Below are 18,165 nucleotides of genomic sequence, written 5' to 3' on the forward strand. Positions count from 1 at the left end.
GGGTAGTCGGGGATGGCCCCGCAGGTCTTTTGTGGGGGCGAGCCTGCCTGGCTCTCTCGCACTCTGGCAGTCCCTTCCTGGAGTCCTTCCTGGCACGCGTCCCACTCAAACGACAGTGCTTGTATTCGGGCAATTACGGGCCTCTTGGGTTGCGGGGCTGCCACTGGGCATGCCCAGTCCCGGGTCACGTGATGCCTGTCATGGCCGCCTCCGTGGCCCGGGGAGGCGTGAGTGCTGGATTTCTGCTGCGGGCGGCCAGGGGAGCCTGGTGGAGCCGGCCTGGGGGCTCCTGGGGGTCTGGGGAGGCAGCGGCGCCAGTGACAGCCAGAAGATTCCGAGCGACAGGTACCTGGGGCGTTTTGGGGGACAGCGTTAATCCGCCAGACGCCTGCGAGGCGCGCCGCGGCCGCTCACCCAACTGTGTTTTCCAGGCTCGCGCCCGGCGGGGGAAGAAGAAGCTGGCGGCCCCGACCGGCCCGGGGACGTGTGAGTGTAGGGGGCCAAGTCCCCTGTTCTTTATCCCACGAGGCTCCTCTGGTCCCCACCTTGCCCTGCAGCCTCATCTCTGTGTCCCCCCTCTTCCTCGTCCTATTCCCCTGGCAGTCAAGGGGAGGGGAACCAAAGCTAGACGTTACCTGCTCACCGCGCCCACCATCAGGTTTGGTATCTGCACCCCCATCTGTCCCCAGGGTGAACGTGGTGTTCGTAGACCGGTCAGGCCAGCGGATTCCAGTGAGCGGCAGAGTGGGGGACAATGTGCTCCACCTGGCCCAGCGCCATGGAGTGGACCTGGAAGGTGGGAACCCGGCACTGGGAATTGGGGAGGTCCTTACCCATTGTTTTAAAAACCCTGCAAATCAGATATTGTTCTCCGTTACTTAACCCTCCCGTGGCTTCCCATGAAACGTGGCTAAAATCTAGACTCTTCACCATGGCTCAAACCCTGACCAGCTCTGACCCTTCACTCTCTCAGCAGCAATTTATTGAGCATTTCTTAGAGGTCAGTAAAATTCCTGCTCTCCAGGAGCTTGTATTCTCTCCTTCCTCTTTCTAATCTAGGCAAACTGGCTTTCTTGCTTGTTGCTCAAACGAAAAAGCCAAGTTCATTCCTGCCTCGGGGCTTTTGCATTTCCTGCTCCAGACATCTGAAGTGCTTTCCCACCAGAACTTCTGGCTCCACCTCATCCATTGGGTCTCATTCCTGACAATCTCATCCCCTCAGCCCAGCTGAAACCCTCAGCCCCAGCCCCTCCATCACCTCAGTGTGCTTTATTGTCTTCCTAGCACTTCTCAGTGTCTTGTTTCATTTTTGTCACCTATCCTCAGAATGAGATCAGAAACCATGGTGCTACTTACCGGTTGCCAGTCATGTTATTTAGACATAACCGGTATTAAATCTGTATTTGCTGAATAAAAGATAATCATAGCAGACATTACGTTAAGCGCATTAAATGCCTACTGACTGGCTGAATCTTCATGACAAGGTTATGTGATAAGGGAGACTGTTATCTCATTTTATAGGTGAGGAAGCAGCCCCAGGTTAAGTTGACATGCTTCAAGGTCAAGTAAGTGGCAAAACTAGATTCAAAGCCCGCTTATTTTAGCCACTGATCGGTGCCGCTCTTCTGTGTATATTGAACACCTACTGTGTGTTAGGCAGCAATGTACAAAACAGACAAGACCCCTGTCATTTCACGTCAGTTTCAACTTCACAGGGACCATAATCCCAGGAGTAAACATGTAATTACATCGTGAGCAGCTGGAAAGGGCAGTCTGGAAGAAGGAAAAAAAAAAGGAAAGGGTTATTTTTGAGGTGACTGTAATACAGAGCCTGATTTAATATCATCGGGGGTGGGGATGTTGGGGGCTGGCCGTGGCAGGCCTACCTCAAGTTCTGTTCTGGAATCCAATCCTAGGAGCCCACAACAGAGATTGGAACGTGTGTTTCAGAGGCAAGTGGCCTGTGTTCAGGTTTTGCCTCTTACCAGCTCTGTGACTCTGAGCAAGGTCCTTGACCTCTCTGGGCCTCTGAGGCCTCATCTATGAAAGGGGACAGTTCATTTGCTGTCTCACTGGGCTGCTCTTGTACTTAGTGCTGAATGCCCGGCCCCTGGTTAGTGTGCTGTTGCCTCGTTGGGACTCTTGTATTCGATAATCTCTCATTGATGAGGACGCCACTGAGGTGGGAAACGGGGCTGGGGACGAGATTCCTTGGGGACTGCCTGGAGCTGCAGGGTTCAGACATTTTATCTCCAGAGGGCAGGGAGGGTGGGCCAAGTCACCAGGTCCCCCCTGGGTGGTTCTTCTGGGTTAGGAGACTGCCTTGCAGCTTCATCCTCATTATCCAGCAAGTTGTGGAAGAGACAGAAATCTGTCCCATTCGCTTATAACATGTCTCGAGCTTCCACCTGCCAGGCTCAGTGCCAAGTAACAAGAAAGCAGGCCAGATAGATGGGACACAGGTACACCCAGAGATTCAGATGGTGACCTGAGATCGTGGTAAACGCTGTGCAGAAATTAGAGTCCCCACGGCCAGGCAGGGATGGAGGGTGGTGTGGGGAGAGGATAAGAAACAGGAGATGTGTGGGGGCGCCTGGGTGGTTCGGTGGGTTGAGGCCTCTGCCTTCAGCTTGGGTCTTGGTCCCAGTGTCCTGGGATCGAGCCCCGCATCAGGCTCTCTGCTCGGCAGGGAGCCTGCTTCCTCCTCTCTCTCTGCCTGCCTCTCTGCCTACTTGTGATCTCTGTCTGTCAAATAAATAAATAAAATCTTTAAAAAAAAAAAGAAAAAAAGAAACAGGAGATGGAACAGTTGAGTCCCTGAAGGCAAGAAGGTTCTAGCCATGGTAAAGGAGTGGAGAGAAGAACATTCTAGGGCAAGGGGACAGCAAGGGCAGAGTCCCTGTGGTGGGGATGAGTTTGGTGCGTTGGAACTGAGCAGGGGGGCCAGCGTGGCTGAAGTGAAATGAGTGAGGGGTCGGGAGGATCTCAAGGAATGAGCTGAAGAGTTTGGTTTTATTCTGGCTGCGAAAAGGCCTTGGAAGGTTTTGTTTTATTTATTCTTAAGATTTTATTTATTTATTTGACAGAGACAGCAAGAGAGGGTGGGTGGGAGAGGGAGAAGCGGGCTTCCCATAGAGCAGGGAGCCCGATGCGGGGCTGGACCCCAGGACCCGGATCATGACCTGAGCTGAAGGCAGACATTCAACAACTGAGCCACCCAGGTGCCCCAAGGCCTTGGGAGATTTTAGACCCGGAGGGACATTATCCTCAAGCACAGTTCTTAGCGACCAGTCCAAAGGGTGGGAATGCGTCCGGGGTGAAAAGCCGGAAACCCCAGCTTCTGTATCTTTCAACCCTTATTTTCTGGTCTCTTCCCCTGCCACAATGGGTGTTGAGGAAGGGGGTCCCATCGTCAGGAGCAAGAAGGAGAAGGAAGCCCGTCTGCCCAGCACAGTGACAGGGTCCCGGCTAGGGCTTACATGCTGCGGGGACCCTGCCTGACCATTCCCCTCTCAGCCACACTGAAGTCAAGTCCACGCTCATTTACAGTTCTGTGTGCACCGTCTGGTCCACAGCCTGCTGGGGGGTACTTGGGAGATGAGACACCCTAGACAGCCCTTTGCAAAACGTACACCCAGCTTGGGAACAGCTACTCGAATCAGTGGGGGCGGGGGTTGTCCTCAGTGCGGGCCCCTGAAGGACAAGGGGCCAGCGGGGAAACAAAGGGCCTCTTCCCTCTTCTGTCTGTGCCGCAAGGTGCCTCCGTGACCCTGCCCCTCACTGGCACCTCATCTGTCCCCTGCAGGGGCCTGTGAAGCTTCCCTGGCCTGCTCTACCTGCCACGTGTATGTGAGCGAGGACCACCTGGACCTTCTGCCTCCTCCCGATGAGAGGTGAGCGGGGCCCACCCCTCCCTGCTGTCCCAAGGCCCTCCAGTGGCCCCAGCCTCTCTCCTCCCTGCCCTGTGGGGCCCCCCGCCAGCTAGACAACGCGCCCCCCCCCATGACTGCTCTTCTCGCTCCAGGGAGGACGACATGCTGGACATGGCCCCCCTTCTTCAGGAGAACTCCCGGCTGGGCTGCCAAATCGTGCTGACTCCTGAGCTGGAAGGGGCTGAATTCACGCTGCCAAAGATCACCAGGAACTTCTACGTGGATGGCCACGTCCCCAAGCCCCACTGACACCGGCAGCCACGTGGCTCTGGGGAGCCCGGACCAGAGAAAAAACCAAGTTGCCAGCCCAGCCCAGAGCATGGACAGGCTGGAGAGAGATGCTGGAAGCAACCAGAAGGCTGGAGCCCCTGCCTCAGAGAGATCCCATGTCCAGGCTCTGGTTTTGGGCGCCGCAGGGAGACCCAGCCCTGCTGGGGAGGCCTCCCCCCAACTCATGAGAATCAGTGTGGAGATAGGGTGAGGTCTGACCGGAGCAACAGTAAAACCGTCTCACGGACCTCCAGTGTCTTGAGTGTCCTTGGGGGGGGCAGGCCCTGGGGGGGTCTCTGGCCGCATCTTCTGGAGCCCCACATCTCCCCCCCACACACACACAGTAGCGCTGGGGCCATAGGGGTGGAGGCGGGGGGGACGATTGAGGCAGAGACCTGGAAGCTTCCGTCCCGGAGAGCTCGGGAGCGGAGCGCACGTGCAGCCGCGTGGAAAGGCCCCGCCCCCGCAGCCGCAGAGGGATTTGGAGGGACCCAGGCTGGTCTGGAGGGGTGTAAAGACCACCCGAGCAGAGCTGCAGGGGTGGGACCAGGGCAGGCCGGAGGGGTGGGGGTGGGGGTGCTTGGAACCGAGTGCCTGGCGCTGCCTGCCAGCCCCACCCCACCCTCCGCTCGCCCCGCCCCCCTCCCAGGTGGGGCTCATCGCAGCCTCTGCTAGAAGCGCCCCCACCAGGCACGTTCTGTTCCACTCAGGTGGGGCTCATCGAGTGGGCTCGGGGTGGGCGGGGCCGGGCGTGACTAGGGAAGTGGGACTGGGCCGGAGCGTGATGGAGGCCGAACCCGTCCCAGACTTCTCGAAGCTGCAAGAGCTGCTGGCGCCGCCGTGTCTGGACCCTAAGCCGCACCGGGCGTCCCCTGCTCAGCAGGCACCAAGGACCCCAGGATGCCCCAGACCCAATGGCAGGTGCGTTCAGGAGCGGCCCCTTCCCCGAACCTGATCCAGTGGTCAAAGGGTCATGACCTTTGGTTCCTGGGGTTATCCAGGGGTCACAGTGTTAGTTACTGGCACTTAAAAAAGAAGTTCTGGTCCCGAGGGATCCTTGGGGTCATGTAGGGGTCACATGGGGGTCAGAGGCCACGCAATTCCCCCATGTCTCTGAGGGCTACATAGGTGCTGCCCAGGGCTGGGGGTGACCACCCTGTCCCTTGTCCCCAGGTCCTTCTGGCCTGCACGCCAGGACTCGGTCACCGCCCTGCGTTTTGTCCAAGAAACAGCAGAGGGGCTGGTGCAGCCCCCTGCCCGGGACACCCAAGCCCTCGGGCCCTGCTGGGAGCCAAAGGCCTTGGAGATTCTGGGACCCTCGCCTCTGGCAAGGGATGCCAAGAACATGCAGGCCCCAGTCAGTCAGCCATGCTGCAGCTCGGGGCCCACCGAGACTCCCCCAGCCCCCTCAGCCCTACCCCAGAGGAGGCCCCGGAAGCAGTCAAAGCCCCACCCAGGCGCTGAGAAAGTGGACCCCCGCTTCGAGGGGGTGACCCTGAAGTTTCAGTTAAAGCCGGATTCCAGCCTACAGATCACACCCAGCTACAGGTAGGGGCTGGCCCAGAGGAGGGCGCCCTTTTGCAAGTTATAGTGATAATAGTGGGGGCGGGGGCCTCTGGGCGTCGGCTCTCAGGGGCGCCCCACACCAGCCCTACATTACAAACGGCCCAGTCTCTGAGCCAGAGCTCAGGCTGCGACCAGTCTGGGCCCCTGCTACAGCGAGCCCACAACGTCCCGGTCCAAGCATAGGTCCCGTCTATGAGACGGGCCTGACCATCCCAAGGGCTGCTGCTACTGTTTTCTCCAGTAACGATCATGACCACCACCTGTCAGGAACAACAACGAGGAGAGGTAACAGGTGGCCCTTGAGGTGTCTATTGGCTCTCTGAAGCCTTGTGAAGCCCATTTTGCAGATTTGGGGACTGAGGTGCAGACAATGCGATCGCTTATCCGGAGTTACCCATTGAGGTCTCTAGAGAAATGGGGTCTCAAGCCGGCAGGCTGGCCCCAGACTTCCTACCTGTTCACATAATTATCATTATTATTACTGATGAGGGGGCAAGACCAGACCTTTCAGACAGCAGGTGCCTCCCTGGGGATGCTCCAAATCCCTCCAAATCCGAGGGGCCACTGCTTGGTACAAGGTTCAGGTCCCCCCAATGCTAACTCCTATGTACTCTCCAGCCTGGCCTGCAGTAGCCGCTCTCAGGGTCCCTCTGCAGGCCCTGCCGGAGGTCCTGAGGCCAACTCGGGAGGCGGCGAGGCCCTCGGTGAGTCCTGGTGACTTAAGAGCTATAAATATGGGGGGGGTGGCTAGTTTCCCATCCTCTCCTTCTTCCCATCCTGCTTCCCCATTTAGACCCATCCAGAAGGAGTCATGGTGCACCTCCCTCTGCTCAGGCTGAGTCACCCCCACCCCCGGTTTCCTCCTCTGCTTAGCTTTGCCATCTGTCTCCCTTCCTGGCTTTCCCTCTGTCTTCGATCTGGTAATACCCAGGGCTGGCCCAGGGCCAGGTGGGGCCATCGCAGCGACTAACAAAATGCCCCACCTGCACAGGCCTCGTGAGCCCAGATTCTTGGCTTCTGGCCCTTACCCTTGGACCTCTGCCCCTTCAGGGCCCCGGTGCTGTGCTTCCTGTAGGACCCAAAGGACCCCCCTCTGGAGAGATGCCGAAGATGGGACCCCTCTCTGCAATGCCTGTGGTATCAGGTCCTCAGGGTGGAGGGAGTTTGGGTGCTTAGCCGGTGTGGGGCTCTGGGAGGGGAAACCCTCAGCCGTGGGGAAAGTGGTTCCTGTGCGGCAGTTTCTGGGCCCCTGCTGCGTTCTGATGGTGGTTTCTCCAACCCCCGCCCCAGGTACAAGAAATACGGCACCCGCTGCTCCAGCTGCTGGCTGGTGCCCAGGAAAAGTGTGCAGCCCAAGAAGTTATGTGGCAGATGCGGGCTGTCCCTGGGCCCCCACCAAGGTCCCACTCAGGAAGGGTAAGCCTTTCCTCACCCAGCTGAGCCCATCTTGACTCAGTTTCTCCAGGGTGGGGGGGATGGGCAGAAGCCCTCCTGGGAGGAGTGGGGGAAAAGACTTGGGTCTTCAGGGGCCCAGCCTACCTCTTCTCTGTCCCCTCCCATTCAGGGATCCCAGGTGGAAGACCCAGGCCTCGGGCTCCAAAGTCCCTGTCTCGGGGGGCCACTGTCCCCCTCTCTGGCCCCTGGTCCCATCAGGTTGGGCTGAGCCTCCCCTCCGAAAATGTTCTCAGCAGTGACACTCCAACTGTAGACAGCAACAGCAATAAAGAACCAAATGACTCTGAGAAAGGGCGCTGTGACTTGGGGATCCCACCTCATGCACATTTCCCTCCCTCCCCCGTGCCAGCAATGTGGGGGCATGTTTTCTCATTAGGATTCTGAGGGACACACACACCCATGTACACAGAGACCAGCCCCCCCACCCCGAGAATTAGCCACATTCACCACAACATCCCACATAGGGCACCAGCTACCCCTTGCAGAGACAAAGAACACTTGCAGAAAGACAGACACGCATGGTGCCTGGCTGGCTCGGTCGGTGGAGTGTACAACTCTTGAGCTTGGGGTTGTGGGTTTGAGCCCCAGGTTGGGTGTAGAGATGACTTAAAAAAAAAAATCTTAAAAAAATAAAGGCAAGACAGATACGTGTGTGTGGGCTGACACACATTCACATACGAGCCACACACACCCACATGTGCTGACACGTACGTGAGACACATAGACCACACGCTAGGCAGAAACCCACATTGACACAGACACATCTGATAGACACGTGTCAGTGGACACATGAGATACATATGACAACACGGAAGATACACCCGGGTGACACACACATTGGCACACAGTGATACACGCACGGTGGTACCTTCGGTGGCCCCCTCTTCCTCTTCCAAGAGCTCTCTAACCCCACCAAAGGGTGTCCCTAGCCTGAAGCCAGAAGCCATGTAGGAGAAGGCGGCCCTGGCCAGAGCTCAGTCTTGTGGCTGTCCCCAGAACACACAGGGTACCAGTGCTCACTGGGAGGACTGGCGGGATACAGCCAGGGTGGGGGGTGGTTCTCCGTGGCTGCAAGTGAGACCTGCCTGGCCACACACCCCAGGAAGGGGAGCCCTTGTGAAACCCTCTTTGTCTCTCTTGGGTGAGCCTGTGGGGCCCAGTTCCTCAGTACTCGGATCCCTGACTCCTTCCGTCCCACCATTCCTTGGCTCAGAACACCCTCCCCTGTGTCTCCCATAGCTGCTGTCCTCTCCTTACTGGGAGGGTGGGCAGCATTCCTTGACCACCCAATCTAAAATGTATACCCCACTCCCACACTGTGTCGGGCTCTAGTTCAGCTCCTCACTGGTCTCCCTCTTAGAACCTACCAGAATCTTCAGTTCTCTACTGCTTTGGGCTTATTTCATTCGCCTTCATCTTCCCACCAGGACCATGACTGCAGGGGTCCCAGGCCACAATCAGCCACCCCACGGCCCAGCATGGGAGTTCTCTGGGGATACACATTGAACACACGAAGGTCTCAGACCGTGTCCCTGTGAACTCACGGCTGTTTTCACCCACTTATTCATCATTTATTGAGAAAGTACTGTGCACCAGGCCCCAATGGGGACACTTTGTGGTGACTAGAAAAAACATCCCTGCTCTAGTGAAGCCAATATTCTAAAACGGCAGTAAACAAGTACTCAATTAAATATCTAAAATATGAAAATAAAATCTATAAGGAGATAAGGGGTTGGAGGGCTACCTCAGTGAGGCTTCTCTGAGGGGAGACAGCCAAGGCCTCTCTGACATTTGTATAGAAACTTGAGGATCAGGAAGTAGCTGTGGGACTTTGAGGGGAGGACAGTCTAGGCAGAGGGAATGGCAAAAGCAAAGGCCCTGTGGCAGGCTGGACTTGGTGGGACTCAAGGAACCTCAAAGAGGCTGGTGGGAGTGGAGGGTGGTTAAGCGTGTGTGTGACAGGAGGGAGCCACACCATCCTTGTGCTGTTGCTTGGCCTTTAGTTCCTCCCACCCCCCAGTCCCCCAGCATCCCCCATTTCCTGTTCTTACCTTTGCTCAGGAAATGTTTGCCTAGGGCAGCTGACAGAGTGGGAGATGTCCGGGACTGCTTCTTTCTCTCAGGCTCTGTTCCTGCTTTTGAGGGAGGCAGAGACTGCCAGAGTGGGGGGAGGCCAGCTGTTCTCTCCTTATGCTGCAGGGGGTGAGTGAGACGGTGGTGTGCAGAGGGGGTTGCATGCATCTCCTCTGAATTGTGACAGGCAGTCAAAAGGCAGGTTGGGGTAAACTGAGGCACAGTGGATGGACACAGGGTGGAGGTGGCATTGAGGGTGGGGCGGGGAGGCACTCTCTAACATGAGGAACCCTTTAATGGGAGGGACATCTCACTCATAGTGCAGTCACTGTCCGCATTTCCTCATCCTGGCAAGACCTCAGGATAGGAGCCCACTGCCCAGACCCCTGGGAGGGGCTCCACCCATCCTGGGAAGACAGCCTCTGCTCTGCCAGGAACCAGGCCTGGGGGAATCACCTAGCTCCCACCCCACGAGTTAGCGGGGTTAGAGGGCAGTGCTGGGCGGAAGAGATAAGGGGCAGGGAGCTGGAGGAAGGAGTGCGGTCCCCACCCCAGCCCAAGGTTGGCTGAGAGCAGGAAAATGGACACGGAGGTAACACGCTCCAGCTCACATCGCATGAAGGCGCCTCGGACTGTCCCTGACACACAGTAGGTCCTCAGAAACAAAAGAGTCCATGTATGAATAACCCTCGGGGTTGGGACTGGAGCCTCTGGCTGCTTTCTCACGGCAGAGACTGAAGTGGACGGACCCAGAGTCCTTTATAAAAACTTTATTGGGGGGGGGGGAAGAAAATGGGCGTGATGCCCCTGGAATTGAATAAATAAATGAATAAATAAATAAATACATAAATAAATAGAACAATAAATAAGCCCCCGTGTGCCTCTGGGGGGCATCCCCCGGCCTGCGGGGAGAGGGGAACCGGCTCACGCCGACGTCAGCTGGATGGCGAAGACCTCGCCCCCCGCCTGCGCCTCTGCGGTGTCCGCAGCCTCGGTTCCACCTTCAGCGCCGGTGCCCCCGCCAGTGCCGCCGCCTGCGCCGTTGAGACACACAGCCTCACCGGAGCTTTCGGCCTCCTGCACGTTATACTCGCCCTTCTTACAAGCGGTGGACTGAACGTAGAAGGCCAGGCCGGCCCCGGCGGCCAGCAGGGCCGCGCCCCCCGCCGCGCCGCCCACGGCGACCCACAGCCACGGACCTGCGGGAGGAGACCCTCAAAGACAGTGGACCAGCTCAAGGCTCCCAAGCCCGGCCACCTCTGTTCCCTCCCCATGGGCGAGGTCAGTCCTCACCGGCCTGGCAGGGAACCCCAGGAAACTCACAGCGTGGGATGGGGGAAAGGAAAAAGCCCCCAAAGGCTACCCTGAGCGCTAGTATGACCCCAGACGGCGTTTTACGCATCACTTCAGCACATGAGGCTAGAAGTCCCCAGCCTCAGGGACACCTCCAAGTCAACCAACTCTCTTCACCCCCAAGAGGATGAGGGCAGGGGTGACCGGGTCATTCCTTCACCCCGGAAAGCCCAAGACACACGAAGTGGGAGGGAGGGGATCTGGGTGGGATCCTCCCACCCCCGTCACCCCCATCTTCCCCGTCACCCCTTTCCTCTGCCCTAGGTCCTCTCCAACAGTTCTCCACAGCGGCACAGTGAGGGGTGAATTGGCTGGTCTTTACACACAGGACCTACCCCAAGTTAATAAGCCCATCCCACAGCCGTCACAGCCCTAGAGGTCCCTCCCCCTGAGCTGCAGTCCGTTTCCTCTTCCTCCACCTTCCACCCAAAACACGCCATCAAAGCCCCCATTCGTCAGGGTGCCCCTGCCTTCTGCCCTGCCCCATCATCTACCGGGAAGGAGAGGGAAGCAAGGACCGGGGTGGGGGGGCGGGGAGCCCAAGGCGCAGGCCACGCCCCCTGCAGATCCCTCGTCCCGCCCCCAGCTGCCACTTACCGGCCACGCGCACTGTGATGCGTCGCGCGTGGCGCCCATGTGCGTTGGTGGCTGCGCACTCGTACTCGCCACCGTGGCTGCCCATGGCGCCCGCCACGCTCAGCGTGCTGTTGTTGCTCGACAGGCCGATGTTGAGCGCCCCCGGGGGTGCGCGCCAGCTGATCTGGGCTGGGGGCCAGGCCTCCGCGCGGCAGGTCAACGTGAAGTTCCCGCCCGGCCGCACCCCTCCGGGAGGCGAGGCTGCCAACTCGGCCACCACTGGCCGGTCTGCAGAGGACATGGAGGAGCCCCTCAGAGCCGGTCCAGGCACTGACCAGGGGCCCTTCCGCCCACCGCAATCGGAAAGTCCTGCTCAGATGGGTGGGCAGGGATCCGGCCTTCCGTCCCAGCCACCACCTCCGCCTACTGTGCGGCCATAGTCAGCACTAAAATCCTCTGCCCAGCTTTAATGAAGGAGAGGAAGTGGGAACCTGCACCAGTGCCCTTCTGACCTAGAATTTGAGGGGGCGCGGGCGCCTGTTCCCTGGAGTTTTCATTACCCTCAGGTTTAGACCGGGAATCCTTGTCCCCAGGAGGGGGAGGCCTGAAGGAGTTACCCTTGAACTGCCCTGGGCAATCCCACTGCTGCAAGTCACCGTTTTGGGAACCGAGGGTCCTCTAAGCGGTGCTGCTCCCACTTACATTCCACGCCCAAGGTGACCGTCCGGACGTCCGTGCCATGCATGTTGGTGGCCAAGCAACGGTAGGTACCCGCATCCTCTCGGGACACGCGCAGTCGCTGAGGCCGGGGCACGCCTTCCCGGGAGCAGCGCACTCGTGGGGACGGGCGACCCCGGGCGGTGCAGGCCAGCCCTGCTGCCTCGGCCCCTTCCAGCCACGTCTGGTGACTTGGGCAGGTGGACTCATCCATTTGCGGCGGCGCTGCAAAGCAGCCATGGGGGACGTCAGGGAGGGTCCCCGACCCTGGGCCACCCCTACTTCCCCACCAGCCTCGGCCCCGCTCACACTCCGTGCTCACGGCGACAGTCTTGACCATGGAGCCATGCCGGTTGGTGGCGTTGCAAATATAGATACCAGGTGCCAGTCCACTTGCGATGCTGGGGACTCCAGGAGGAGAGTCTGGGGAGGCCAGCGGCAGCAGCAACCCCTCACTGGCACCCTCTGAGCCGATGCACTCCACACTTGGCTCTGGCTTTCCATCCACCTCACAAGAAAACAGCTGCCCAGATCCTTCCACCCACGTCCAATTGCTCGGGCAGCTCTGCTCCTCGAAACTGGGGCCATCTGGGGAGCAGAAGGTCACACAGGGACTGGAAGTCAGGCCAGGGTTATCCTGACATACCCCATCTTGCCCCGTGTTGTCCTCACTCACATTCCACTGTGACGGCCACAGTTTTGGCCACAGAGCCTTGAGCATTAGTGGCTTCGCAGCGGTAGGTTCCTGCATGCTGCCGCACCACACGCAGCAGGCCCTCGACGACCCCGGCCTCCCCAGAGTGCACACAGCTCACGTTGGGCGGCGGGACCCCGTGTGCCATACAGCTGAGGGAGACCTCTGTTCCTTCCAGCCATGTCATGTGTTCCGGGCAGCCCATGCTGTCCAGCGATGGGGCGTCTGGAGAAGAAAGTGTTGTTGGGTTGGAGGTTTGGGGACTGGCCTAATGTCCCTAGAGCTTCTTTCCCTATGAGGGAGGCCACAAAGGGTTGGGCAGGCTGTGCCCTGCCCAGAGACACTAAACCGAAGAGATTTTAGCCTGGTAGGGTGGTGAGCTGTTTTGAGTCCTTTTTTCTGATTCCTACAAAGTACCCACAGGCTCGTCCCCAAGTCTTTGGCCTAGAAACTCTTAAACGCCTTGCAAAGCCCACCTTCCCAAGATTCTGCCCACACGCCAAACCGCAGACCCTTAGGGACACATCTGCCTCTCCCCCTCCTTCCTTCTGCAAGACCTTCCCTTAATCCCGCTCACCAGCCTCTTCCGTTTTTCAAAATCCTGCCCAAAGACACATTTCGGACCCACTCTTCCCTGTAGGCTAGGTACCCCTAGACCCTGAGAAACAGAAATGCGCCTGTGCACCCGGACTCACACTCCACCGTCACCGTCACTTCCTTGACTGCCTCGCCCTGGCGGTTGACCGCAGTGCAGCGGTAAGTGCCGGCGAGAGCGCGAGTGACCGGACCTTGCAGGCCCAGCGCCAGCACCGCCCCGCTGTCAGGCCGCTCGCAGTGCACGGAGGGCGCGGGGTTTCCGCGGGCTTCGCAGCGCAGCGTCTGCTCCGGGCCCTCTGGCCACGTCCAGCTCCTGGGACAGTCCGAATCATCCAGCCGAGGGGCGTCTGCGGGCAGGGGTGTGGGCCACTGAGAAGCTAGACGCGGTCCTTGAGGAAAAGCCCCACTTCCACAGCAGGGCCAGGGAGCGGACAGGCCGCTGGAAATCACGAGGAGGGAGGCGAGAGGTTAAAGACCAACTCACATAGGACGCGGAGTTCGGCGCTCTTGTTCTTGCTTAGGGTCTGCCCGACCACCTCGAGGCTGGCGTCGCAGAAGAAGCTGCGCTTGTCGTCGTCCTCGGTGGCATTTAGCTGAAGCTGGGCGGGCTGCCCCGGGACCACGGCTGAAATTCCGTCCAGTGTGACCAGGGCTTCGGGTCCAGCTGCGCAAGTTACTGTCACCACCTTCCCCTCGGGGGTGCTGGGCTCGCTCAGGGTCAGGACCGGCGCGGGGAAGCCTGGGGACGGGGCATTGGCCGGGAGTCCACCGACCACGCCTCTCCTTGCGGGTCAAGGCTGCCCCTCCTCTGCCCGAACTCTCCCGGCAGTGCCGCCCACCCGTAGGCACCGCGCCCCGCCTCTCCGGATGCTTAGGCTCCGCCCCTTTCCCCCGCCCTCTTGAGGTCGTCTGGCCACAACTTTACAGGGTCCTCGTCGGGTTTGCGATGTTTCCCTTCGGCGGCGGCTCAGACTCTCCCTCTACAACTGTTCAGTCTCAGTCCTTCAACCTTCCCACCCGTTAGGGACTTGGAACCACGGCTATTCCTATACTAAGGCCCCGCCCATCACTTGCCCCGCCTTCCAGTTCCTCTGGCTCCACCCCTGAGCCGCGGCCGTTCCGCTTCACTCCCTCTTACTGTAGATGGTCACGTTCTCCCGGGTCTCGCGGCTCTCGCCCCCCAGGGTCACGTTGCAGACCAACTGCCTGGCGCCCTCCTGTTCTGCATTAGCTGTGGCTGTGGCAGTGACCACGAGCGCGTCCCCCTCCAGGGTGATATCGGGACTCAGCCTGTGGTCCCCCAGCGCCAGGTAGACCTCAGCCTCTGAGGCTGGAAACAGCTCGTCCAAGGTGCAGCGCACGGGTCTTTCTGAGCCCACTTCCAAGAGCCGGGAAACAGCGAGGCGCGGGGGGTCCGGAGACAGGGCTGAGGGTCGAAGAACAGAGCTTGAAGATCATGTATCAAACACTCGATATGTACTAAGCGCTTTACATGCCCTATCTTACCCTATCATCCTCAACGCACAGGGAGGAAAACAACTTACACCTTGTGTATTTTGGAGTAAGGATTGGAATTCAGATTTCTTTGCCTCCAGATTCTTAAACACTCGCCCGACTCCTTTTCGTCCCCTTTGGCTCCCTACACCCACTCACCGAAAGTTCGGAGTTGTCTGGGGGCGGAGCTGTTTGAAAACAGCCCCAAGCCATGCGGCCGCAGGTCCAGCTCAGCGCGGCAGGAGAAATTGGCCCCATGGTCCTCCCTTCGCGCCAGTACTGTAGCCGTGAGCACCGCGCCCCGCGCTCGGGGTGGCTCCCCGGCGAAGCTGCGACGGATGAGCTCCTGCGCGCCCCGCAACAAGGTCAATGTGAGGCTCCCACGAGGCCCAGCGCCTGGGACCCTACAGCTCAGGGTGAAGTTCTCGCCCACAGGCTGCCAGGCAGGCAGCGGTACCAGCTCTACGCGATCCGGTCGCTCTGCAACGGGAGAACCACTGCTCTTGGAAACGCCGGGGCTCAGAGGCACGTGGCGTGGAACCCAGGGTCCCAGAGGCAGAGAGCTTGGGGACCCAGGGGGTGGAGCCTGAAGGGGAGGACCCTGGGGCCCAGGGGGCGGGGCTTGGAAGGAAGGGAAAATACTAGTAGAGTGGAGCGTGGCCGCTGAGAACTCACGGAAAGTGCGAATGAGCCCACGCGCCTGCAGCGTGCGCCGGGCGCAGCGGAAGAAGCAGACGGGCTGGGTCTCCGGCTCGCGGATGTCCACCAGCTGCCGCGCCAGCCAGCGCAAGCCCCTCTGGGTCCCATTCCGGCGCAGCGAGGTTTCCAGGCCACCGCGCTCAGGTCGTGGGCAGTTGGTGCTGCAATTCAGCCACAAAGATCCCCCGCGCTCCACGAGCGCCACGCGGGGCTGCAGGTCCGCCCAAAAGGGCTCCTGCGCGACCGCTGACCAAGGAAACGTGGGCTCAGCCTGGGGAGCCACCCTCCTGGTATCTTTGTGCCCCTATGTCGAATCAGGGATTCCCGGGGAATTAGCAGAGGCCACAGCCAAGGAGGAACTCAGGAGACCCGCGTCCTGCCCTGGCCTCGGGTTTGGAGGCGCACTCCCAGGGTTCAAACCTCGAGGGCGTCTCTGGGACATGGCAGCAGAGAGCCCTGGTCTCCAAGGAGCCGATGGAGTGATGGGAAAGCATGGGGGGGGCAGGGGTGATGAGATGAAAGACGGGGTCTTTGACGCACACAGCAATGATGGGAAGAGGGGACCTCGTGTGGAGGAAGGAAAACGAACTGGTTCTCAGGGTTCTTGCCGGAGAGGGGGAGACAGGTTGAGGCGAGGGCAAAAGAGAGATGAGGCTGAGTCAAGGCTAAGTGAGGACCCCAAACCCGGGAGAACACAGAACACTGAGGCTGGGCTCATGGAAGGAACCGCGGAACAGAGGAGGGACTCCGTTGCCAGGGCTCGGGATGGAGCGGGAATAGCGCCTCTGAGTCACAGCAGTTGGGGAAATCGGGTCTTTCTGGACCACGACTGAGAAGGATGTCAGTCCGTGAACCACGGAGCATAACAGAGCGTGGAGAGGTACCCCGGAAAGGGACACGGGAGACCCGGGGTTTCCAGGGCATGAGATGGGTGCGGAAGAGCACCCAGGATCTCCAAGAGGGCAGGGTAGAGACCTGGGCGAGCGAGGAGTCTGGGAGCTGGGTCTCCACTGCGTGTTGGTGGGGAGAGGGATGGAGGGAGAGGCCCGGGCTCAAGGTGGGACAGAAGCGTGGGAGTAGAGCGAGACGAGGGCGGAGCTGGGAGGGGCTTGTGGCCGCTTCTCTGGTCCCGGAACTCCGCCCCCGCCCTGTCCACCCTGAGCCACGACCGGGCTCTTACCTGAGAGGCCGAAGAGCCCCGGGCCCAGGGCAGCCCAGAGGCCGAGCAACGCCCGGCACAGCCCCGGCGAAGGCCCCGGCATCGCCGCCGCGGGGGAAGCGCAGGAGGCGAGGAGAGCGCGAGCGCTGAGCTGGGCGAGAGGACCGCGCGGCGGGTGGGTTGTGGAGGAGGCAGAGTTGCGTTCCGGGATTGGTTTAACGTTGGTAACTTGGTTTCCAAGGAGGGGGCGGCGGCAGAGGCGGCTGGGGGGCGGGAGGGCGAGCGTGCTCCAGGCTCCCGGCATCGGCGAAGGCGTGCTGGCAGGAGCAAGCGACCCCCGGGGTCTACGTGGAGGCCCGCCCCATCGCCCGGAGCCTTCTGGGGGCGACCGCGCGCTCCCGCGTCATCCTCGGCGGCGAAGCCGAGGTCGGGGGTTGCTGGGTTGCCCTTCTCAACCGCCCCCCACCCCTAGCTTGGATGCTGTGGTAATGAGCTGGACTCAGAGCTCCGCCCCCATAGTTAGTTTCCCCACCCAACCCCCGCGGTCCTTGGGCAGGGGATTGGTGTGAGGGTTGGGAGAGATCCGCGGAGCAGAATGGGGTAAGGCACAATTCTAGGAAAGGGTGTGGGGATTGCCTCCCTCACCGATCCTTTTCCTTAAGACCGGGGAGCTGAGGGCTATAGCCACGCCCCTAGTCCCCCTCCGGCTCCGCCCCCGCACGCGACAGAGGGGGTGGGGAAGAAAGTGCCAGCGAGTCGGGAACACGTGTGCGTGCGCGCAGCGTTCGCGGGCGTCTAAATTAGGGTCGGCTCTGCTCTGGGTCTGTATTTACCCAGCGTGCAGCGGGCACGTGTCTACGCGGCGTGTGTGAGCGCAAGCCGCGGAGGAGCGCCCCCGAATCCGCTTTTGGCGCGGTGGGCGGGGCCCCGGACCGCACCGGCCCTTCCAGACATCCAGTGCGAGCCCGGCTTGTGTGTCCACGCGAGACCGAGAGACCAAGTATGACACTTCGACCCTGCATCCGGGCCCCAAGCTTTGACGCCCCCCTGCGTGTGCCCCCGAGGCCAGGTGATCATCAAGACGTTGCCAGGACGCGAGTCTGTGACACCCCACGTGGGCCATCCGAATTTTCCTTCCCCGCAGTCACAACATGGGTACCTTTTCTTCGTATCTTCGTCCCTCAACGTGTCATGTGACCCCGTCCATTTGCTCTCTCACCGCCAGCGCTAACGGTGAACTGTGTGGGTCAGTTCTCGCTCCACCCCTGTCCTCCAGTAAAGTGCTGGGTCTGAAGGGGAGGGGCGGGAGGGGGATGGGAAAGGAAACTTAACATCCAATCGGAGCTGCTGCTTTGCAGCGGCGGAGCCAATGCGGGGCGGGGGAGGGGGACCATACTGTGAGCCAACCCTCCCACAGCCCAAGCCCTCCAGTGCCCAAGCTTAGCCCATTTGCACCGCACTGATAATGCCCGCAAGGGAGGTATATTACCACACTCGTCTGGGAATGGAGGGGCTGGTGCGCCCGGGTCCCCAGCTGGATGGGAATGAGGAAACCTCGGGGCCCTCAGAGAGACAAGGAA

At 60.1% G+C, this 18,165-nt stretch overlaps 3 protein-coding genes across 3 annotated transcripts; 2 read left to right on the top strand and 1 right to left on the bottom strand.

Annotated features, from left to right (window-relative positions):
* Positions 1 to 27: 27 nt before the first annotated feature.
* Positions 28 to 4,449, top strand: LOC111162540 (ferredoxin 1 like). Its single transcript, XM_022527029.1, has 5 exons — positions 28 to 345; positions 432 to 486; positions 690 to 796; positions 3,806 to 3,893; positions 4,025 to 4,449. The coding sequence occupies exons 1-5, from the start codon at positions 192 to 194 to the stop codon at positions 4,179 to 4,181; spliced, it is 561 nt and encodes a 186-aa protein (XP_022382737.1). The 5' UTR covers positions 28 to 191; the 3' UTR covers positions 4,182 to 4,449.
* A 445-nt stretch (positions 4,450 to 4,894) lies between these two features.
* LOC111162528 (zinc finger, GATA-like protein 1) lies at positions 4,895 to 7,498 on the top strand. The gene is made up of 6 exons (XM_022527015.1): positions 4,895 to 5,123; positions 5,376 to 5,750; positions 6,387 to 6,472; positions 6,819 to 6,912; positions 7,059 to 7,184; positions 7,333 to 7,498. The coding sequence occupies exons 1-6, from the start codon at positions 4,987 to 4,989 to the stop codon at positions 7,460 to 7,462; spliced, it is 948 nt and encodes a 315-aa protein (XP_022382723.1). The 5' UTR covers positions 4,895 to 4,986; the 3' UTR covers positions 7,463 to 7,498.
* A 2,722-nt stretch (positions 7,499 to 10,220) lies between these two features.
* On the bottom strand, positions 10,221 to 16,688 carry LOC111162513 (intercellular adhesion molecule 5). The gene is made up of 11 exons (XM_022526979.1): positions 16,607 to 16,688; positions 15,403 to 15,672; positions 14,887 to 15,207; positions 14,372 to 14,659; positions 13,718 to 13,972; positions 13,332 to 13,580; positions 12,619 to 12,861; positions 12,252 to 12,530; positions 11,928 to 12,167; positions 11,247 to 11,513; positions 10,221 to 10,495 (listed from the first exon to the last, which is right to left on the bottom strand). The coding sequence occupies exons 1-11, from the start codon at positions 16,686 to 16,688 to the stop codon at positions 10,221 to 10,223; spliced, it is 2,769 nt and encodes a 922-aa protein (XP_022382687.1).
* Positions 16,689 to 18,165: the final 1,477 nt, after the last annotated feature.

Source organism: Enhydra lutris, unplaced genomic scaffold (genome assembly GCF_002288905.1).
Source record: "Enhydra lutris kenyoni isolate GAN:26980312 unplaced genomic scaffold, ASM228890v2 scaffoldscaffold92, whole genome shotgun sequence".
Classification (NCBI taxonomy): domain Eukaryota; kingdom Metazoa; phylum Chordata; class Mammalia; order Carnivora; family Mustelidae; genus Enhydra; species Enhydra lutris.